At 50.3% G+C, this 23426-nt stretch overlaps 6 protein-coding genes; 4 read left to right on the top strand and 2 right to left on the bottom strand.

The window, feature by feature from the left end:
- Positions 1–5907: 5907 nt before the first annotated feature.
- CHC_T00008488001 (Nucleolar protein nop56, putative) lies at positions 5908–7697 on the top strand. XM_005709934.1 is given in 2 exon segments: positions 5908–7635; positions 7636–7697. The coding sequence occupies 1 exon segment, from the start codon at positions 5908–5910 to the stop codon at positions 7633–7635; it is 1728 nt and encodes a 575-aa protein (XP_005709991.1). The 3' UTR covers positions 7636–7697.
- A 110-nt stretch (positions 7698–7807) lies between these two features.
- Positions 7808–8297, bottom strand: CHC_T00010151001 (Sm protein, snRNP core protein, SmD2). The gene is made up of 2 exons (XM_005709933.1): positions 8281–8297; positions 7808–8180 (listed from the first exon to the last, which is right to left on the bottom strand). Exons 1-2 carry the CDS (start codon positions 8295–8297, stop codon positions 7808–7810), a joined length of 390 nt encoding a protein of 129 aa, XP_005709990.1.
- A 233-nt stretch (positions 8298–8530) lies between these two features.
- Positions 8531–9325, top strand: CHC_T00006744001 (hypothetical protein). Its single transcript, XM_005709932.1, has 3 exons — positions 8531–8557; positions 8703–9124; positions 9205–9325. The coding sequence occupies exons 1-3, from the start codon at positions 8531–8533 to the stop codon at positions 9323–9325; spliced, it is 570 nt and encodes a 189-aa protein (XP_005709989.1).
- A 331-nt stretch (positions 9326–9656) lies between these two features.
- CHC_T00006743001 (hypothetical protein) lies at positions 9657–13837 on the top strand. XM_005709931.1 is given in 2 exon segments: positions 9657–13583; positions 13584–13837. The coding sequence occupies 1 exon segment, from the start codon at positions 9657–9659 to the stop codon at positions 13581–13583; it is 3927 nt and encodes a 1308-aa protein (XP_005709988.1). The 3' UTR covers positions 13584–13837.
- Positions 13838–13875: 38 nt separating this feature from the next.
- On the top strand, positions 13876–14724 carry CHC_T00006742001 (hypothetical protein). The gene has a single exon (XM_005709930.1). It carries the CDS (start codon positions 13876–13878, stop codon positions 14722–14724), a length of 849 nt encoding a protein of 282 aa, XP_005709987.1.
- A 3421-nt stretch (positions 14725–18145) lies between these two features.
- Positions 18146–18628, bottom strand: CHC_T00006741001 (hypothetical protein). The gene has a single exon (XM_005709929.1). The coding sequence runs from the start codon at positions 18626–18628 to the stop codon at positions 18146–18148; it is 483 nt and encodes a 160-aa protein (XP_005709986.1).
- Between the last annotated feature and the right edge of the window lie 4798 nt (positions 18629–23426).

The following is a 23426-nucleotide window of genomic DNA, read 5'->3' as shown; positions in this document are numbered from 1 at the left end:
TGTCCTGTACGGGCCCGTAGTGGCACGGCTCGCGCCAGCATTTCCCGAGCTGGTCCGTCGCGCTGCGGCACGTCTTCCCGTCGAATACGGGCTGGTACTCCTCGCTCACCGGCAGCCCCCCGCGGATCTCGATGTAGCTGCAGCTGTAGTAGTCGCCGAAGAACGACCGGTCCAGGTAGTTGCCGCCGCCGTACCACGACCACCCGAACACGTACGTCCCGTCCGGGTAGCTCGTCGGCACACGCACCCGCGCCTGCCACGCCATCCCTTCAAAGTCGTTGCCGCACGTGTCGTAAGACCGGTCTTGGCACCGATGCGGCCCCTCGTTCATGCAGAGAAACTGAAACGCAAACTGGTCGTGCGCCTTCTTGTCCATCATTTTCTCGATTGGCACTAGCGTTAGCCGCACAAAACCGGTCCCGTCATCTACAAACACATGAATCACAAACAACAAAAATGCATCGACAGAACTGTGGTTAGCGAGCCACGAATCAAAAAAACACCATACCCACGCACGCAACCCTTTCAAACCAAAAAGCGTGCGAAAACCCCCCCAATGCAAAACTACTTACGATTGTCTCTATGCCAACGCACGTTGACCGTCGCTCCCCTTCCCCAAACCTCTGCTGGTTGGTTTTTGTTTACTGGGTTGAGTCGCCCGTAGTCATCGGGTATCGGACAAGGCCCATGGCACTCTCTCGCCACTCCACCGACTCTGCAGTGCAGCTGCCGCGTTGGTAATGGGTCTGCAAGATGCGAATGTGCGTACACCGCGCCCGGGAGCAATGCCGAAAGAATGACACAGAGGAACGAGCCTGTTGTGACGTTGAATCGCATCGTCAATGCCCCGCTTGTGTCTTTGCTTCCTTGTGAATAGAAAAAATGTTTCGCCGTGATTAAAACACAAGTCCGATGGAGACTTGTCGATTGAAAGCTTGTTCGTTGTTTGCAGTCTGGGTATAGTTTCAGTCGCCGTTGCAGAGAGGAAGATAGTGGAAATGTCCCGCCACCCCTTTTAGGCCTAAGTATGCGCAAAGAGTTGCACCAAACAATAAAAGACCCAAAGCAGGTACTTGAACCGCCGCTCGGGGCACATCCACCCCATGTACGAAATTCGTTGCCTTTCCTCGGTCCATGCAACTCCATTTTGCACAACCTTTTCTACCCATGGCCCTGTCTCGGGGATGACTGATGCGTTTGCGCATTCGGTCAGAGCAATACAACACCACGTGGCGCGATGTTCATGTCACCACAATACTATCCAGCTAAAGCAGGGAAATCGGGGCAGGCTGACCCGAAAAAGGCAGCTCTTCTAAGGTTTTTGAAGAGCATGTTAGGCATGCGGTTAATATGAAATGCAAAAGATGCAGTAATCGGGCCACGAACTTCCGCGTCACAGACTCCAGGGAGCGGCACCCCTTGCCCAACAAATGATGGCCTTTGTAAGCTCGATCCTTCTGTTGCACAACATCGTACGAGCTCCTGGCGGACGCACGCCTCTTCCCACCAGCGATGAAAGCACCGGACTGACATTTATCTAAACGCGATGGTAACGCTTTTTGTTTTTGCTTTTTTGTTTCGATGGTTTTTCTATGTTCTATTGCACGTACATTGTTACCTCTACGTCGTTGTAGCTGAGTGACCAGCACATTGCCGCTTCAAGATACAACTAGAAGATCACGTTCTTGATATGGTGGTATGCTCTCATAGTTTCCAAGTAACCACTTCTACACACAACGTGGTTTCCCTAACCGCCGCACCGTTCACTTTTAGGGGCTTGAAAGAACTTCTGTCCAATTCAAACACATTACTTTATTCCGTGTGACATTCACATTGACCACCTCCTCTTCGAGGCAGTATGCCTCGGTCTTTGGAGTTCAGCTTGAGAACAAAGAAACTGGTTCGAGTGCAAAGTGTCCAACAGTTAAAAAAATTTACAAAATGATCCTAAGCTGCGACATTCTTTGACTTCTGGTTTTCTAAATCCGTAATATGACTAGTCAATGACCTATGAAAACGCTATGAGTGTCTGGAATCACACATTTGTTCTGGCCTACAGGGCTTTCTCTATTCGTTCCCTCAGAGTTGGTCTGAGAAATACCTTCATGCGCATAATAACGAGAATTCCACATAGGACGTACGTAGGAAACCCCTTTCAAAAAGACTAACCCTATGAACGTCTTCGAGATGAGCCTTTACTCGTGTTAGGGGCTTGTTCTCGGCGGCACAAGCCCCCAACACGAGTCCATTCAAGCAGACGGACAGAATAAAATACAATGTTGTCATACTATTGTACAAGTCCAGTGCAGAAGGGTGCATGGTTGCTTCACGTGAATGAAGCAAATCTCAAGATCGGGCCAATTGTATACGCTGGACGTAGTGCGGCGGGGAGCCTCAGCATGATGCTGTAACAATGCGTTCCGGCCATTTAGTGTAGCCTTGTAAACGCATGGAATCATGAACTGGAAGGTCGCAGCGTGGCGCCATTTCATTTCTCTCAATTTTGTTGAAGGATGTACTGTATGATTGGCGATTTTGTTTCCCATGCTGTACTGTGTAAGGCACAGACCGTACTTTTTCCTATGCGTAACGAATAATGCGCACAATTCGTTCCCACGCCGGCATTTCATAGGGAGTGGCCGGAAGAGAGTGGAAAAAATGGACCCATGGGCATGACGTGGATAGACCCATTCTTTTTTTTTGACCGCACCCGGGGCCAAGTGTGAAGGGCAAGCGCATTTGCAACTGCCCAGCAGTGCTTATTGTGTGAAAATTGCGAAGAGGAAGCTCGCTATATGCAAAAGTGGCACACATATAAACATCATTGCTCTGACGAATTTGCTTCGTGGTTCGGTGTTGGCAATTTATCGTGGTCATCATTGCTGTGCATTTGAGGTATCTAATGATCGGTCGGGTTGGAAACAGTTTATTTTTTTGGTTTTTGTGTTTGCACTGCATGTCGTCGTTGCAGGCGCACATGCATGACTGCTGATGCCTGTCCTCTTTCAAGATTTCGAGAAATCAGCTTCCGTAGATGTATAACTTGGATATACCATTTAGTCTTCCTATGGGACATCCATGACCCAACTGTTTTGTCTTGCATCGGCACCACAACAAGAAAATAGAATGGGACGGAGGAGCGAGAGCACGGTTCATGTGTGAAGGCAAAGACTGCGGACGGGGGACGAGGGGGAGGAGGGGGGAGGAGGGGGAAGGGATTTTCGATGGGGTCTAACAAGGAGAATAGCTTGCTTGCGGAACGCTTGGCCCTAGAATTTTCTCCTGAAGAAACTGTGTAGAATGAATAAATTTCCGGCAAGTTCATCGAGCGACTCGATATGAGTTCGGTGCATTCAACAGGACGTCAAGATCCCGATTTTGTTTCTTGTCTCTTTGCTTATGTTTCTTCTGACTTTGTTTCTTGTAAATGAAATGCTTGATCTTAGATATGTGGCTCGCCTCCCCATCACAGTGCCACCCGCGCCTACCCCCACCTTTTCTTTGCACGGCTCCATCACCCCTTTCATTGCCGGCCTCTGACGTCCCCACCTTTTCCTACCTCGGCCCCACCGCCACTTTCTTTGCCGACCACAGCCCACCCCACCTTTTCCTTACGCACAGACCCCCAGGACCAACAGCCCTAAGCCCATTTCAGCTTTTATCCTCTTGCGAATCCGATACAGCCTGTCGCCTAAACAGATCTCCCCACTACACCCGCCACATGCATACAAATTGAACGTACAGTATGACCGCCGCGATTCGACGTCACTTACTCGGGCTACCGTATATCGCTACCCACATCGACAAACGATAGGCTTGCGATTTGCTACGCGCTCCCTTTCACTGTCCGTCCTGAGAGTCATGGGAACACGAACATCGAAAGAGGGCAGGGAAGGGCAGTTCAGTGCAAGGCTGTCTTGCCCAACGGTCTTGACCATGAGCTCAAAGCAGTGGAGGTGCTTGCGCCATTCTGAAGCATTTCGTACCGATGAGGACGGTCAGTCGTCATGGTCAACCTCTCTTCCTCCCTATCCGCCTTAGCTGTTAGACACTTGGATATTCTATGCACAAAAGTTGTCGTAGTCATTTTGAGACAATGCAGGCTTTTCTCTATAGACCAACGTCTTTGTTCATCTTTCTCTTATCTCCGTCGTCTCAAGAAGACAATGACGAGATGTTGAAACCATTTAACGTGGACGGAAGACACGACCTCGGCTTTTGACAAACGAGATTAACATTTTATCTACCTCCAAATAAATTTGAGAATGCAACACAAGGGAAAGAAACACGAACCTGTGGCTCTCTCTACAAATACAAAAAAAAAAATATCGAAGCGAAGAGAAATAAATTATTGTATACAGTGGTACCTTCTATATATCGCACCCCAGTGTCACAACGCTTCAAAGTGCGATATATCCGATAGTGCGATGTAGCAAATACTCTCGAAAAAGATACTGTTTAGTTATGTTGAGGCAATGAGGTGGAACTGGGCAAAACTCCTCAGCCGCCGTCGCCATAAGCCAAAGTTGGAGGTACTGTGCGGGTCGCTTGTACAGTACGGCCTCTACTAGGGGCTTCTAGAGCGACACGTGTGTAATGTCATACACGTGGCTGATTTCGTGTCAAGCCCGAAACAGTGCGATATACAGGTATCCGGTAATGCGCTATTCAAAAGTGTGATATAGAGCTACCCCCCCCCCCCCCCCCTGTACTGTACGGTGTGGCACAATCACTCGGCACAACACGTCTCTTTACGTAACTCAATAATCACATCATAAGTTGCCATGTGAATATGCAGAAACTCGGACGTTTGCATACTGGCGCCACAAACCCGCTTTCTGACCCGCGTCGCCGACCGAGAGCTACGAGATGGCGCTTTCTCCACAACGTGAGCGCGACAACTTGAACCTCGTCTCTGTTTTTTCATGCGGAACGCTGAGGGAGATATACAGTAACGTGCCGTTAAAGAACTAGCTACGGTAGTTGCAGATACAAAAAAACGTACAGCTCCTACGATGGTCGATCCGTAGCCTGAGAAGCGGAAGTCTTGGCAGCAAAATCGCGGGCCGCCTTCAACAAATCGTTCATCAAGGCGGCGCGCACGGGCTCAGGAATAGAATCTAGATATAATCTGGTAAGTAAAAAGTGTATATGGACATGAATGAGTGGCGAGGACGCAAAACCAGAACAAACGTACCATGCCCCGCTTCGGCGAGCTGCTGGGCCAACTCATGTACGGTGAAGGGTTTCTTCCCTTCTTCAGCTCGGGTGCGAGCAATGTCGGCGGCGCGCGCGTGCATATCGGCATGCCAGCCGCGATCTCCCAGCTGGCGCTGCAGGCGCTCCTTGAGATGGTCGCGCTCGCCGGAGAGCTGGAGTTGCTCGCGCACGTGAAGGGCGGCGCGCTCCGACGCCGTGAGGGGCGTGGGGGGGTTGGGGGGAGTAGGAGGTGTTGCGGGGGTGGGGGATGGGGGATCGATGGGCATGGTGGAGGGAGGGAGGGGGAGTTGGTGAAGGTGAAGGGCTGTTTCAAGTTGAGCTGATGTTGGTGCAGGTACTGAAGATACGGATCATACAAAATGACGGCTGTACACGTGGAAGACGTGCGCAGGGCATTCATTGGACGCTTTGGGGGCGTACAGTATTCAGGGTTTACTGTGAGAGATTTTTTATGGGAACGGAGGCCCCTGGCGGCCCCTTTTTTTGATCGCCCAAGGACTAGCGCATCATAAGTCATCGTATGGCCAACGGCGGCGGCGTCAACCAGCAGTCCCAGTTTTAGATCCTTCTGTGATATCACAAAGTCACCGTCGCCGCGTGAGGTACTGTGCGTAGCGCCCATCTCTACCCATCCCAACCCATCCCTTGCCCCGTTCACTTCGCGCAGGTCAGGGAGTCCACCCTACCATGTTAGTCCTTTTCGAGACCCCCGCCGGCCACGCCCTCTTCAAGGTCCTAGATGATGCCGCCCTGCAGGGCTCCGTCACCGACCTCGAGTCCGAGTCCCAGATCAAGCAGGTCGTCAAGCTTAAGGCCTTTTCCCGCTTCACTGATACCACATCCGCCCTTGCTGCCGCGACTGCCCTCGTGGAGAGCAAGCCATCCAAGGACCTCCGCAAATTTCTAAAGAAGCAGGTCTCCGCCGGCGAGAAGATCGCCGTCGGTGACGCAAAGCTGGGTGCCGCCATCAAGGACAAGACACAACTGCAATGCGTTTATTCCCAGCACGTATCCGATTTGCTTCGCGCCATTCGTTGCAACTTGGAGACCCTGCTGGACGGCGAGGCCGGCGCCGGTGAGGAGGCTTCACGGAAGGCCATGGTTCTCGGCCTCGCCCATTCTCTCAGTCGATACAAGCTCAAGTTTTCCCCCGACAAAGTCGATACCATGATCGTCCAAGCGATCAGTCTCTTGGACGAACTGGACAAGGAGATCAACATCTACGCGATGCGTCTTCGCGAGTGGTACGGCTGGCATTTCCCGGAGATGGGGAAGATCGTCACCGAGAATGCAGCCTACGCTCATACCGTGGACAAGATGGGCATGCGCAACCTCGCCGCCGATCTCGACTTCAGTGACGTTTTGCTCGAGGAGACCGAAGAGGAGCTCAAGCACGCCGCCCAGATCTCCATGGGCACGGAGATTAGCGAGGAGGATGTCACCAACATTCGTGCGCTTTGTGCGCAAGTCATCTCTCTGACCGAATATCGTGCTACGCTTTTCGAGTATCTGCGCAATCGCATGGTCGCTATCGCGCCGAACCTCACAGCCATGGTCGGTGAGCTGGTCGGTGCGCGCCTCATTTCGCACGCGGGCTCTTTGTTGTCGCTTGCGAAATATCCGGCGTCGACAGTGCAGATCTTGGGAGCGGAGAAAGCACTTTTCCGCGCCCTGAAGACCAAGCACGCAACGCCCAAGTATGGGCTTATCTATCACGCGTCCCTTGTCGGACAAGCAGCGCCGAAGCACAAGGGTAAGATTTCACGATCCCTCGCAGCGAAAGCGGCACTTGCGATCCGTGTTGACGCGCTCGGAGAGGCTGGAGAGGATTCTACAGTTGGGGAGCAAGGGCGCAGGGCCATCGAAGCACGCCTTTGCCAGCTTGAGGGCAAGACGGACTTTGCTGTCTCGAGACTGGGTCGCTCGGCAGACAAAACGGCAAAGTACAAGGCCGGGAATGGCGCAGGGACAGGATACAATGCGAGTGGGGATATAATGATGAAGGAAGAGACCGCACCATCACCGAAGGTTGTGAAGGCCAGCATCGAGAACGGTGATGCGGAGGATGACGAGATGAAGGTTGTGAAAGAGAATGAAACGGAGAGCTCGAAGAAGAAAAAGAAGAAGAAGAAGGATAAGCGAAGAAGCGAAAATGGCACGGTAGAGAATGAAGGAAAGGGTGAGAACGAAGCGGTGGTGAACGAGGAAGATGGTGATGTGAAATTGGAGACACCCAAATCGAAGAAGAAGAAGAAGGACAGGGGGTCAAAATCGAGTGAGAAGAAGGACAAAAGCTCAAAGTCCAGTGAGAAAAAGGAAAAGAAGAAGAGAAAGCGAGATGCAGAGGAAGCCGAGGCTACTGCGGATGATTCGTCACACAAGAAGAAGAAGAAGAAAAGTAAGTCGAAAGAATAAACGAGGGCACAAGTCGAGTAGGACGTGATAGGGGGCCGTGTAAAAAATAACATGTTGGGAAATAGACGTGGTGCACGACACAGTGCCATGTGACTTTGTGAAATGAAGGGAGCGATTGCAAGCCAAATTTACAAGTTAGTGACAGATAAGAAAGCACGAGAAAGTGGAGACGCTACTTAGGATTGAGCAGAACGAGAATGACGGAATCTCCCCTCAAAAACATTTTTGATATAACTCTTGTCTTCTCGAGACGCTGGGGCTTGCCGCCATTGGGTCCCTTGTGATGCTCCACCCAAATCTCTGTGACATGTTGCAAGATCATGTTGCAATGTCTGTCAAAAGCCTTTACTCTTGCGAGCAACTTTTTGTTGCTGCGTAGGTTGATAAGGACTTGAATATCCTGTTCGACAGCGCGCTTCAAAACGGAGAGCGGGCCGACTTGAAAATCATCGATCTTGTCAGTGTCGACCATGCCCGGAACGGCATCGAGGGACGAAAACCCCGCGCGGTTGTCAACGGGGGCTAGCTTTTCGCGATCACGTTTTCTGTAAGAGATCGGTGGGTGCGAGCGTTAATTGTGTTAGTTTGGCGGGAAACAAACGCAAAAGCTCAAGACAACTTTTGAGACGCTCCGGAGGGGCTTACCTTTTGCCGGCGGACATTTTGTTTGGAGCGATGGGTGGACGCAGGAACTGTGCTGACGGATAGTCCGGCAAGAAGAGGATCAGTGGGCAATCGATGGTGGGCGGGAGAGGAGCGGCACTCCTAAAATTATCTGTTCTTGTCACGCGGAGAGAAGTTGAAGAAGCGGTTGAAGGAACGACGTTTGATTCTTGATCTGTTTGTATATATTCGTTTGTGCGTGAGCCGTTTGCGACAAGATGGCAAAGAAAGCATGACAGAGAAGATATATGATACACGTGTACGCGTGTGCTGTCGGGTGTTGAGAGGCGCTTTGAGCTGAAGGTCCTACTCTCCACGTCGCCGTGGCTCTGCCTACGCGGCTCTCGACATATTTTCCAAATAATTGGATAAAATTTCCTTTTTCCCACCTTTATTTCTGCAAGCCGCACAGGCAACAGTTTGTCACTTCTTTCCAAGCAACTGATGGCTACCTCCCCTTTCGCCTTCTTCCGCCTCCACTGAAGCGCTGCGCACCAGCGACTCCCTCGTCGCCTCCGCGAGCACCCCTTCACCCGTCCGCCATCAAAAGGCTCAGCGCCTTCCCCGCTCCCAACCCCCCCTTTCCCTCGCAAAATCCAAAGGGCTCCCCACGCTTCCTTCATGGAACACAACCGCAAACCTCCGCCATCGTTTGCACTTCATCCACCACAGCAGCGTCTTCATCACACCACCACACTCTTGTCCCTCCCCACGTGGCATGCTGCACACCCGCTGCCTTCACGCACCTCACTTTCGCTAGTCGCCCATCCGTTCATCAATTAAGTCCGCATTCCCCGTATAGCAGACTCTTCTCCTGCCATCATGGGTGAGTCATTTCCACTTAACGTCTCCCATCTCAGTCAGCCCCAAACCGCATGTCTAACCATTCCTTACCCTCTCGAACAGGTGTCCCGAAGTTCTTCCGCTTCATCAGCGAGCGCTACCCTCTCATCAGCACCAAGCTCTCTCCCTCCGTTGCCCCCCGTATCCACAATCTCTACCTCGACATGAACGGCATTGTTCATAACTGCGCCCGCTCCTCGGCCGGCAACGGTGGGATCGACTCCAAGCGCTACGCCAGCACCGCAACCCTTCCAAAGACAAATCAAGAAATCTTTCTCGACGTCTTCAAATACATCGACAACATCGTCGCCCTAATCCCGCCCGAAAAATTGCTCTTCCTTGCTATAGACGGCGTCGCTCCCCGCGCGAAGATGAATCAGCAGAGGGCCAGGCGATTTTGCTCGGCCTTAGACAGGAAAACAGAACATGATAGATTGTCCGCCGAAGATCCCATGTATGCGGCCGCCGCCCAGGAACCGTTTGATTCCAATTGTATCACCCCGGGGACGAAGTTTATGCAAGAGCTCACCAGTGTACTGCAGTATTACGTTGCGAAGAAGATCTCCGAGGACCGCCAATGGGCTGGTATAGAGGTCGTGCTTTCTGGTGCAGAATCGCCTGGCGAGGGCGAGCACAAGATTATGGAGTACATCCGTACTATGCGCGAATCTGGTCGTATGCAGCCCAACACCCGTCACTGTGTGTACGGGCTGGACGCCGATTTAATCATGCTTGGGCTTGTGACTCACGAGCCGCACTTTTTCCTTCTCAGGGAAAAAATCGACTTTAGCAGTTGGAGAAAGAAATCTGGGCCACGAGTGGCCACGTCACTGGATACGGCCGTGTTTGGCGACTTTGAGCTCTTATCAATCGGCGTGTTTCGCGAGTATCTCGCCTCAGAGCTTGGCGCGGACAACAACTCTAAGTTGCCGTTCTTTGACGTGGAGCGCGTCACAGACGATTTCGTCTTCATCGTTATGTTGATTGGAAACGATTTTCTTCCTAATCTCCCAACGTTGGCCATTGCTGATGGAACTCTCAATGTAATGCTCCATTTGTACAAAAGGGCTCTGCCGAGAATGGGGGGTTATCTTACTCAATCCGGCAAGATTGTCCCGGAGCGCTTGGAGTATTTTATAGCAAAGCTAGGAATGCTGGACAAACTCATCATGCGAGGGAAGTTAGAGGCAGAAGAGCAGGCTAATCGTGGCAGAAAGAAAGGCACCAGAAACACAGCAGTTCAGAACATGGACCTCGATGACGTTTTCGGGTTCAAGCACACTTTCGCTAACGGAGAGTCACGGTTGGCTGCTGTGCGCTCCATGAAGTTAGCTGAGTTAAAGCTTGAGGCGGAAAACATCAACCGGCGAGTAGCAGACCGTGAACTTGTTGAAATGAAAACCAACTACTACAGCCAGAAGTTCGGCAAGGACTTTCTGAGCAGTGATTCCGGGGGACTGCAACTTTTGACGCAGCGCTACATTGAAGGGATTTGGTGGGTGTTGAGGTATTACAGTGAGGGATGCAGGCACTGGCGATGGTTTTATCCATTCCACTACGCTCCGTTTCCCTCAGATATTTCAGGTATTGGGGCAAAGCTGGCGAAGTACGAGCTTACTACTTTCACGGTTGATAGACCGTTTCGCCCTCTGGAGCAATTGTTGTCTGTTTTACCTCCCGTGTCTTCTTGGTGTTTGCCCAAACCTTATCGTGCTCTCATGACAAGTGCAGCATCACCTATTCGGGACCTATATCCCAGTGAGTTCGAAACTGACCTCAACGGAAAGAGAAATGATTGGGAAGCTGTGGTCCTGCTCCCGTTTGTGAGTGAAGAACGTTTGTTGAAGGCGATTACAACAGTCCCGTTGGAATCCCTTGCTAGAGATGAGATCGTCAGAAACAATCACGGTCCCTCTTTTCTTTACAAGATGTCTCTGACTTCAAAGGTCGAGCAGTCTTCTCCATTTGGAACACGGCTACCATCGTTCGTGAGCAATGCAAAGAGGACAAACCTGGTCCTTCCGAAGATACCTTCCGGAAGACCATTCAGTCCAAGATGGTTGAAAGGCACTCTCGCACCCCACGCAAATGAATCTCTAAAAGATTTGCCGCACTTAGGTGCTTTTAAACACAGCGGTCGTTTGGCTTTCGTAGGCCTCAACATTTTTGGCTCACCCAGCCGAAATGAAACATATGTGTTGGAGATTGACTTTGATTCAAATGATGCGACTGCTGCATCTAGGAGAATCGGGTCTAAAAAGACTGCAGAGGCCCTTGGGCTATCTATTGAATCTCCGGTTTGGTTTGGATACCCTTGGCGCGCTGCTGGCATCATTGATTTCGTTGCAGATCGCTCTCACAGGAAGACAATTGGAAACACTCAAGGTAACGGATTGGGAGCAGGGCAGGTTGCAGCTGTTCAGCAAACAAGCGAAGCATCGTATAAAAGGGATTCCAGTATACTTTTATCGAATTGGCTTCAGAAACATGGTGTGCAGTTGCCTCCTCCGCAGGAAATTATCGGGGTCAAGGTTGACGCCTCAGAAAATGCTATAGGTCAGGAGGACAGAGCAAAAGAGGTAACACTTTGCGATACGCACTTTGTGAGAAGCAGGGTTTCCTCGAAGACTTCCTTATATGACTCAAGGAAGAGCTCTGATGGTTTAATAGTGGGGCAGACAGTTGTCTATGTTGGCAGTGGATCACATTTCGGGCAAAAGGCAAAAGTTTGCTCACCGATCCGCAATGGAGCCGTCAAGGTTGAATTTGGAATGGCGGTATCTTGCGCACGTGAGCCTGCGTTCGGTTATCGAGTTGTTTCAATTTCCAGCAAACAGCGATGGATGACAATTTCAAAGCTGTCGGCAACAGTTAATTTGCCAGTTTCGGTTTTGGATGCGTTTCTAAGTTCGGTTCTTGTTCAGTTGCAATCCGGGAGGGAAAAGATTGATCTCGGGATTGGGATTAAATACATCGGACGTGGACTATATATTCCAGGATATGCCCGACGAGAAGAAAAGCATTACTACACGTTTTCAGAGAAGACCATAGACTTGTTGCGGAGGTATCGCGAAGCGTTCCCCCTTCTCTTTGAAACTGTGGGCAAATTCAAGGCGGCGGAATTGAGGGCAGGGAATTCTAGGCCTCGCGGAAACATTGTGTACAATGCCAGAGATGTGTTTGGAGCAAGTGGAAAAGCGGATGATGCTGCGAGAGCGGCAGCGGCGTGGATATCAGTGCAAGAAGTAGCGAAGTTGCCTCTAGTCTCTGTCGATGCACAGGTTTTGCCAAAGGAGACTGTGGCCGAGCTGGAGAAACACGGCAGTATAGTACTTGCGTTACAAGACGAGTATACGGCGTCGGTGGGGAATGTTGACGTTTCGAAACGATGCAGAGAAGTAGCTCCAGAGGTGTTAGTGACTGGAAATGAAGGGTTAGACTGGGGTCAGAATTTAAGCAGTGGAAGCTTTACAGCTAGCGCACTTGTACCTTCAAACGCATATGGATTGAGGTTGGGAGATCGAGTGGTGAATCGAATGGGATTTGGAGGGGTACCGTTTGGACTACGCGGAACTGTTGTAGGGATTCATCCGCCTACTGGAACAGAAGGTTTGGAACGGAGCAAGGACAATGAAATGACGGGGTGCACTCTGATTGAAGTGGTATTTGACGAAGGTTTTATCAGTGGGAGTAGCCTAAGCGGGAGATGCAGTGACGGACGTGGGAAGGCGGTGCCAGCGCAGAGTTTATTCATCACCCGGCCCGACAGAGAAAATCAATTCTACGTGAAGAACTACGCTCGAATGGCAGCAAAAACTGCAGTGACAATGAAAAGAAACGAAAAGGAGAACGCGGCGACAAAGGCGATCTCGGTGGCGATTGCGAAGGCATCGGTGATATCATATGCGGATGCACTGTCGAAGAAGGGATGGAATGGGAAGGCGAGGTTGACGGCGGATGCCGCAGGCTTTGTGCCCGAGGCGGTAGCTTCGTACAAGTCAGTGGAAGGTGGACAGGCGTGGCAGGGTATGACAAAAACAGTGGCGGCCAAAGCGATGCATGAAGTCGGGTCCGGCACTTCGTTGCCCCGGGCAGGGCCGCGGGACACTGAGAGGCATGGGGCGAACAGAGGGGGGGGACGGCAGTGGGTGCAGGGGGCGGCGAGTGTCGGGCGAGGAACACAGATGAAGAGAGATATCGGGCGACTGGAAGGTAACGGACCAAGCGGCGTAGATGAAGCGGCTGCAGAGGCGGCGCGCCTTACAGCTATGCTGAAGAAGGAGCTAGGAATTTCGGCGATGGGAGGTGATGAGATGGTCGGCAAGGCAGTCGTAGGAGAGATGGATAGGAAGACGAAAACGGTTAATGGGGAAGAGGGGACGGAGAAGGATGATTTAGTTGTGATGTGGGAGCAGCTGCAGCGGGAGGCGGGGGGAATGTAATGGACTAGCGACGAGAGGGGTGTAATGGTGGATTTAGGGGCTGAGGATTGCGCTGATCCGCGCCGTTGGTGTTAGGAGTGGCACGTGGACCCGTATGCACACGTGTGTGCAATCTCAGGGTTTTACCGTAGCTACCAGAATGTACTTCCCTCTCCCTCGGTAGGAGAAAGAGTATCAAATTTGTGAGGCGCTGGTAACATGCATCGCCATCCTTCGTTCTCTCTCGTCTGTACCACAGTGAAAACTATTTCTGTCGGTCGTGCGTTCGTTGACACCCTTTTCCTGAACGCAAATGCTCGCCTTTAGCTTGACCACGCCTCCCAGCGGCCTCCTATCTCAACCTCTCTTACACGCCCGCTCCCCGCTCTGCCCATCCATACCCTTTCGCACCCGTGTCTCCCATGGTCAATCCACCTTCACACATTCCATCAAAACCCCATCCCTTCCCCGTCACTCGCCGCATCATGGCCCCACCATGGAAGTAGCCACGCACCACGTCCCCACCCTGTATCACGTCCCCTGGTTCTGTTCTTCCGTCCCCTATCAACTTGTTCTTGAGCTCGCCATCCCACCCACGTCCCTCGACGTCATCACCATCACCGAGGCCCAGCTTCGCACCTCGTCCGAAATTGAGTTTCTCTCCCCGCGCCGCCTCGTACCCTTTATCGCCTTTCCTGACGGCTCCGTCTTGCTAGAACTCGGCGCAATCGTCTTGTACATGTGCGAGACCTTTGACACAGAGCACACACTGCACCCGCCCCCTGGCGACCCGCGACGCCCGCGCTTTTTTCAGGGCGTCGTGTATGCCGTGGCAGAGGCTTACCGCGCCGTCATGGACGTGTTCCGCGAAACATTTGGAAAGGCGGACAGCGGTATCAACAAGCCAGTCGTTGCCAAACTGCGCGATAGGTTTTCTATCGTCGTGGTTGAGCACCTTGTCTTGGAGCTTGAAGAACAGGGAAGGATGTATTATCTTGGTGATGAATTCTCAGCCGTCGACATCTTGTTTGGATATATACTAATGACGGCCAAGTGCACAGATGCCGGTTTGTTGGAAAACGAGTTTGTGAGGGAATATCACGATCGAATTGTCGAGAGGCCGGCGTACAAAGAACTGTTTTCACGGGCATCCGTTAGGTGAGCGGGTTGAGGAAGGAGGGAGGGAAGGAACGAAGGAAGTGTTTTGCACAAGCTATGGGGTGGGCCAATGTGTAGTAAAACTTCCAAGCTACGATCGAATGATAGCGACTGAAAGCCTACTGGTGTGCGGATGTACTTCTCGAGCAGAAAAGACATCAGTGTCGTAGCATGGGTGCCAGAACAGCCCAGTAGTCGTCCATCCTGCAGTTTGGGGAGGTAATAAGCCCCGTGCTCAAACACTCTTGCTTTGTGTCAAAAGCAGGGATGCCATGGTGAGATTTCATTGTTGCAGCAACCATGCGTTTGATATTGTGTCTTCATATCTTGCAGACCGGTTTACGCACGGAGATCCCGCGGTCACTACATTCCGAAGTGACGTTGGCATTGAGCTTACTTGTCTCGGATATCGAATGACCCAATCCAATGACTCCTATGGGAAAAATTGACCATCTCAAAAGAATCTCAATAAACCCGACGTGCAACATGCATACACTTGTGGCGATTCATATCGCGTCAGATGGCGGTAAGGAAAGATGCGCTCGACACTCGTGCTAAAAAACAAGCACAGCACTGATTCAGAAACTGATTACGTCGCATCCGTGGCTTATCGCAATCCAACGCATGGGCTGGTAATCTAGATTTATGGCAACCAGCGAGTACAAGACATAGGTGGTCAGTTCTGCTTATTAGGTAGTTTTTTTCCTATCATGAGTATTGACGTCACAGCCAAATCACTCCACAACTATCCACTACCTTATCCATCAACGAGGACCGCTACAGTTACGTCTTGAAATGTGGATTGACTATAATATAGTGCAGGAGTCCATTCAGGATCCTCATAGCTTATTTTGTTTTGTTTGGTCTTACCTTACCTAACTAACCGTTGCAAGGTGTGTCGCAATCGTCAGACCACTCGCGTTTTGTGAAACCGAAGCAATTTCTGTCCCCGACTCGATAAACTCGCCATCTAAAACCCTCACTCCTATCTTGGTTTGCAGGTCCTTCCCAGTAGCTACCCGTGCATGCAGCTCTGAACAGATTGCTCTCAGCTATTCCTCTGTAGTCAACAAAAACACCCTGAACTAGACGAGCTACACCGAATGCGGCAGCGACGCACAACAAGATGAACCCACTGCTGGATGAATTCACACCCGTCTCAATCGCGAATATACCTCGGATCTGTTCCCCAGGAGCTGATAGGACCTCTTCTGTGTTGATTGACTTCCATTCTACAGAGTAGTCAGCAACCTTGAATATTTGTCTTGCAATGTTTGCTCGGGCCTGGTCTATGGCAGTAATAACCCCCGCCAGCTCAGACAGAAAATTTTCTGTCATCAGATTTTTTGTCAATGTGCACGAGTATTCAGTTGCTCTGGTTGCATTTTGTATTTTCTTGTTCACCGGAATGCATCCAAAGCCCAATGAAGTGAAGAATTCCTTCTCCATCACTGCTGCCTCGTCTTCACCGAAGTCTGTGAATACGTATGTTCGCGAGGTGTTCAAGGTCTCTACCGCGCGTTCTGCAGTGACAGTAAACAAACGGTAAGCCCTTCCGATTACAAACAGGGTAAACGTGTTAGCTGACTTTCTGCGCCTTGCATTCTTATGCACCGCAGAGCCATCTGTGTTTCTCCCATCAACGGTATATTCAGTCCATGCTGATATGGTCCGGCCTTCTTCAATAGATGCATTTGCCAGTGCTTGCGCAAGGTCGGTGTGGACATCTACGATGTTCATGAATGCAGTAGAGACGTGCCTGAGACTCCTGCTCTCACTGAAGGCCGACTGACTAATCTCCAGAATTCCTTGTGAATTGAAATCAGCAGTTGTCACATTGCCCGCAGCTTGGACTATGAATGTCTTGATGGCCCCCTTACCGAGAGTGCTGTATATTGTCACAGGTTGACTCATGTATACAACTGCTACCTCAAGCAGCAGTACCGTCGTTAGTAGCACTCCTGATATAAGAGTTACTGCCACTATCCCCGAAAAAGGTCTCTTCTTTTCGTCACCATGCACATACTGGCATCTGGCTTTTCTCGTCAGAGCAAGCCAGGAAAGCCAAACAGACGTACCCAGCTGAAAGTTCAGTCCGGCCTCCACACCCACCGATAGTCGAGATGCATTTTTCCCGGAGCCTATCAGTCTTGTGAGCAATCGAAAAAGGGTTTCAATGATGTGAATGGAGCCTATTATGGCGAGGGCGGTGATGATCCCGAGTAGAACACCGTCAGTAATCATGGTTGAGTGTGTGAATGTGTGTGCGGAGGTGTGTGCAGATGTGTGCAAGTGCTGGCAATGTGCACAAGCTCATCGGTAACGTGATTGTGTTTCTATTGTTGAATTTAAATACGCTTGCGATGTGTACAAGATCTTTGATGGAGCCGAGTTGAGACGTATTTACATGAGAAGGCCGCATCAAAATGTGGCTCTTCAGGAGAGAAGGCAAGCTTGTTGTTGTCTACCTCACTGTCGAGAGAGAGAAAAAAATAAAAAAAAGGGGGAGGAGGCTTCGGAAACGCTTGACAATCTCCAGCTTCTGGGTTGAAAACTCCATAGCGGAGTGGTTTGAAAGCTCCATAGCAACTTCTCTGTTTCTCATATCAATGACAGTAACACTGATGCAGAGCAAATCTGCACCCTAAACGATATGTGGCCCGCGCTAAGGCACGTGCGAATAAGGCATCCCATGACCTAAACGTGGTCGTGTCCGTATCTTTGGGGGACAGCAAGGGGACAAGGCGACGTACTGGTCCACGTCACGCTCTCATCGCATGATATTTCCATAATTATGTGTAGTTTCGCATTTGCGCACATTTCCATAATACGGTAATCCCCGGTACAAGAATATTGTACAAGAATATGATATGCAACTCCCGTTTCGGGAAGTGCGATTCCAGCTCAAAATCGCATGTCCCCGGCATACAGCATACAGTGCCGAAAAAAAAGTATCGGGACAGCCGGACAGCATCAATACTCACATTGCTGGCAGACAGTATTGTAAAGGCCAAATTTGAGGTGCGTCTAGGACTGTAAAAGCAACGAGGAGACCGAATCTGGGGTCGGATTTAAAGATCTAGAGCTCATTCACATGATATTTATACTGTAGAACCCTTATTTATGGGTGTTCGAAAATATAAGGTACAGCGCATGTCTTTCTCAACTTCATCGCTCCTAGTGTCTATTGGACGGACGTTTTTGATCATGAGGATTTTTCCTGTCTGTCAGAGCATTAGAAAGACCGTCCTAAATACCGTGCATTCTAGGTGCCTTCAACGGACTTGGACATTGTTTTTTACTCTTACTGTTACTGTTTCGCGGTAACTATGGCTTTCAGTTCTCCCTCTTTGCGCTAGAAACGGCGCGGCAAAAAGCCTCATATGAGGCGAAATCCTCAAATGAGGCGCATTGTCCAATAGACACTAGTACTTCGTCGGACCTCCCTTTGCCATTACACACTCAAAGCACCGCTTTTGCATGGAACGGACAAGCTTTTCCAGGCATTCTTCTGAAACTTCGTCCCACGCGTCCATTATAACTTCTAAAAGCTCATCCACGTCCTTAAATTGACGTTGGTGTGCATAAACCGTTCGCGCTAGGATTCTCCATAAATTCTCGATGGGATTCAGATCAGGTGACTTGGCAGGGCACTCTAAGAGAGGAATTTCCTCGTCAAACCACTGGAAAGTACGTTTAGCACGGTGTATGGATGCAGCATCTTGCATAAGCACCCAACTTGGACACATTTCTTGATCCACAACCGGCAAAAGATAGGACTCAAATGTATCTATATACTTAACAGCATCCTGCTTTCCATTTAAAACGGCGAACTCGCACTTCTTAGTACCAGAAAAAGCGCCCCAAACCATTACAGAATCCACACCCTGCTGCCGTTTTGAAAACATTCGCTTGTCGGTCCGTAAATCTTGCCAATATTACTAGAAGCCATCCGGCCCGTCCGAGTTGAATTTCTTCTCATCCGACCACACCACATTCATCCAATCCGACACCGTCCAAGTGACCTTTTCGCGACATCACTGCTCCCGTGCAATTTTGTGTCTCGTGAGCATCATCGGAGCGGGGACCATTTTGCTGTACTGAATAGATGGCGTGGCGCGTAGGATACCTCGCACAGTAGGTGGAGTTACAGGAAGACTAAAGGTCTTAACCAACTCTGAAGAACACAAATGCCCTTTGTGGGCTTCACGCAAGAGAGCACGTCAAGCAGTGGCGGTGAGTTTAGAGGGGCTACCGGGCCTTTTTTTCTTCCCGTACAGGCCCGGGTTCCTTAAAAACGTGGCCATGACGTTACGGGAGCGCGAGAGATGCGCTGCAATTCGCCTAATTGTCCAATTGTTGAGACGAAGAGCTTGGATCTGCCCTTGTTCATGCTGGCTCAGATGCGTACCGCGAGGCATTTTTTGCTGTGTCGAAGGGAGCTACAGCATGTTTTGTGCTTTCGCCTTCCTTTTGTATGCGTCTAGTCTCTTTTGCCAGTCTTTTCGCTGGATATACTGCATTGTGTAGAGCGTGTTTTTAAAGAAACTGCTGTGTACCTTATACTTTCGAACACCCATAAATAAGGTTTCCATAAATATCATGTGAATGAGCACTCGATCTTCAGTAAGCCCCGGGCGCAAATATAGAAAGCATACCGAAGTTGATCGAGTGTGCACAGTTGCTGAGAGTAGAGGCATAAACACAACTAGAGTAAATGAATATGAAGAAGCTCAACCATTTTCTTCAAAGGTTGAGGCGACATTTTTTTTGTGAGCAAGTCCGCAGGCTGATTGCATGATCGCACATGTGACAAGAAGGCAACATTAAGGTCAATTAGTTCGCGCACATGATGAATTTTCAAGTCAATGTGCTTATTCTTTGCATATATCTGCGGGTTGGACGCCAACGACTGTGCAGCTGTGCTGTCCATTAGTATTCGTGTGCCCCCGAATACTATGTCATCTTTCCATGTCTTCGCATGAGCAATTTCCCAGAGAAGCTTTCTGATCCACGATACTTCTTTGGCACAAGAGGACAAGCGATGTACTCTGATTCAGCTGATGACAGTGAGATGACTGTCTGTCTTTTGCTTCTCCAGTATATTGGTGCTTCGTTGATGGCTATAATGAAACCAGTGGTAGACCTCCTGTTTTCTTTACATCCTCCCCAGTCGGCGTCAACGCAAGCAACCAGTGACTCTGGAATGAAGTTGCAGTAGCGACGAAACGATAAACCGAAGTTCAAGGTTCCAGAAACATATCGAAGGACCTGCTTGAGTAAGGCCATATGTCTCGGTGTAGGCGCATGCAGATGTCGTGCCAAAGCAGATAGCGGAAATGATATGTCCGGCCTTGTGCATACAGCAAGATAGTTCAACCCGCCTATAGCTGAGCGATATCAAGAGTGCTCCTTAGGGGAGAGCAGCGCTTCATTCTGATAAGCCGGCAGCACATCAGCGTTCAGAGGCAAAGGTGTCCAGACGGCGTTAGCATGGTCGAGACCGTTGGCTTCTAGTAAAGACTTTGCGTATCGAGTCTGCGTTGCTCTGATATGCTTAGGCTCCCTCGACACTTCCCATATGGGAAGTGTCGAAGGAGCCTAAGCATATCGGATATCCGATATCCGATAAAGGAGGAAAGAGAGCCGAAAAGCTTAACATCAAACTGAGCAGAAAGTTTCTTCTTAAACCAAGTCATAAGCGAGTGACTATTTGATGCAAAAGAGATGTCATCCACAACAATAGCCATAATTATGAACGATTCACCCTGTCGAAGCATGTAGAGGCAAGCATCATAGCTTGATGTTTGAAACTGCCAAGAATGTAGGCATGTTTCGAGAAGCGAACCCCAGATCTTCATGGCTTGCTTGGTTCCATACATCGATCCATGAACTTCTGCAACATATCCAGGCTTGACCTGCACTTGACTTGAGTCAGTAGGCTGCTCCATAATTATCGGAATGTCGAGTTTACCGTATAAGTATGCGTTGGAGATATCGGCTCCTTCAAGTTGTAAGTCTTGACTTGCTGCAAACGACAATAGTATGCAAAGTGTTTCGTGAGCAGCAACAGGAGCGTACGTGTTTTCTGGATCGTGGTCCGTGAAGGGTTGCTGTTGATCACCTCGTACACAGCACCGTGCTTTTTGCAGCACGTTTCCAGAGCTGTCAAGTGGTTTGACTCTGAATACCCAAGGGTATGGCACAGGCTTCATGTGCTCTGTGCGTCTTATCAACTTCCACGTCTGTCGTTGGACGAGAGCATTGAACTCCCTGTCAATAGCGGATGCCCACTGCGCATCCTCACATGCACGAGAGAATGATCGCGGCAGTGACGGGTCTTGAAGTGTCTTTCTTGAGATAAAGGCGACAGGGCTTTGCACGTGAGCAGCGGTGAGAACTGAATTTAGTTGCTCTTCTAAGTCCGCTTCATGTTCTACCTCTTGTATCTGCGTGTTGCTTCCTTGCTCGAAAGAGTCGAGTTATATTTCCCGTGAGAGGCCGTCGAGAAGTGAAAACATGCTCGGCAGATGTCCCGAGTTGTCTTGACGGAGATCTTGCCCCCTTGTAAGGATGATCTTCTTCGTAGAGGGCACAAAAACACGGAACAGGGTGACAGAGCTTTCCACGCCGACGAAGTGGCCAAAGACAGTACGGGGAAGCAGCTTCTTTTTCGGCGTAGTCTTTGGACGATAGATGAACGCATGTCCCTTTTGTCCAAACTCAGGGAGTTGCTTGAAGTCGACGCGTGTGTCTGGGTTCCATTCTAGAATGGGGATCCCTCCATCAAGTCGGTCCGAAGGTGCACGGTTGCAAAGCCAATTGCCGTGATTGATGGCTTCTCCCCAAAGACCAGTGTGCAAGTTACTTGCAAACAGGAAAACTCTCGCCCGTGTCCAATGTTCTTGAATGAGACGTTCTGCGGAGCCGTTGCTCTCCGAGGCATAAGCCGGTGAGTAATCCAGCTTGATGCGGTTTCGGTGAGCAAAAGCCATGACGTCTTCACCTTTGTGCTCCCCTGCTCTGTTTAATCTGATATTTTTCAGAAGTAGTTGGTTGTTAAACTCAGTCTGCGAGCGGTTACGGTACCACTCAAGGGTGTGGTACGTTTCTTCTTTTGTCCTCAGCATGAAGACATCAGACTTCCCAGTGAAATCGTCGAGAACAGCAAGTGTGTATCTATTTCCAGCGATACTCTGAGTAACGGGACCAGAGATGTCGATGTGAATCAACTCAAGGGGACGTTTGGTGAAGTTCCCAATTGAGCGAATTCGACCGCGACGAGCTTTCCCCTGGAGACATGGCACGCAATCAAGGTTCACCAAGGTGGACCTCGAGAAGAACGGGACCGAAGGAAAAGCATGTGATATTTCGATGTAGCGATCGGCTCCAAGGTGTCCAGTCTTGGCGTGCCACTCTTTGGCTGGATCCTTTGCCCTTGTGACATTCGATCTGACAGCAGCCAAGGCAGTAGTACTGTTGTTAATGTTGAGACAGTAAAGCCCGTTGACCTTCGGTGTCTCCCACAGCACCTTCCAAGGTCCCTTTTCCATAAGGAAGCAGGCATTGTACTGACGAATGCTGTCCGTGAATGCAACGATGAAGTTCGCACTGAGGAGACCAACCGAAAGGACGTTCGAGGAGAAATGTGGAGCGTGGTAGGCATCTATATACATGCCACCACCGAAAGGTATCCACACTTGTCCTTTGCCGACCAACTTTGAGACTCCAGAAGCAGCCTTGACGTTTTCAAACGTCCTTGCGTAGTTGACGAAGACCTTACGAGAATGGAAGAAGTGATGGGTTGCTCCTGAATCGATGTAGGCAGATGAGATCTTCGTACGAGATAACTCGGCCACTTTGCTCCTGAATTCAAATTCCTCATCATGAAGCTGAGCCATGTATCCACCAGGGACTTCTGAATCATTCCTCTGCGCAAAGCGACTGGAGGGGCGAGAGAAACCGAAATGTTGCGTTTCTTGTTCGTCATTTCCGGAACCCCAGCCGCGATTTGGGTGATCGCCGTTGTTGCGAATTGGACCTCGAGGCGGAGGCGTGTCCCGGACTTGATTTCCAAACTTAAAACGTCGCTCTGGACGTCCCTGTTGGCGACCCGAACCATACCTTGAGTTATCTGTGCCGTCTTGCTCCTTCCGACGCTTCCAACAATTGCGGTAAATGTGACCTTGAATGTGGCTGTAGTCACATGTGCGCCTTTCTATGCGCCCTCTACAGGTACCTCGATGTACCACATTGCGAGCACCGCCACGAATCCTTCCACGACCCCGGCCATTCGCACCACGAGAGTGTTGCACAAAAATGGCTTTTGGCTCGGCGGTGTGAGAACGGTATTGATGCTGTGGATTGTGAGGGTTGGAGCGACGAGCAAGCTCAGCCTGTACAGCATTGACCAGAGTGTCAAAGTCGAATTCTTGAAGGGTAGAAACCATAGCGAGTGGGGCGAACGAAGGACGAAAGGATCGGATAAGCTTGGACGTCTTCTCAGATCCGGAGAGCTCGGAATCGTACGTAGCCAGTTCCCTAACGATAGTGAGGAAAGAAGCGACATGAGTGTCAAAGTTTCCGTGCTCCTTGAAGATGAGAATGTCTAGCTTCTGTTTCAGGTTCTGTACGACTTGGGTGTTGGACATCGTGAAGATCCGCTCAAGCTCCTCCCACAATTCGCCGGCAGTCTTGGCGTCGTCA

The sequence above is a fragment of the Chondrus crispus genome, genomic scaffold (assembly GCF_000350225.1).
Source record: "Chondrus crispus Stackhouse genomic scaffold, scaffold_50, whole genome shotgun sequence".
Lineage (NCBI taxonomy): Eukaryota > Rhodophyta > Florideophyceae > Gigartinales > Gigartinaceae > Chondrus > Chondrus crispus.
This window is presented reverse-complemented; position numbering and strand designations above follow the sequence as displayed.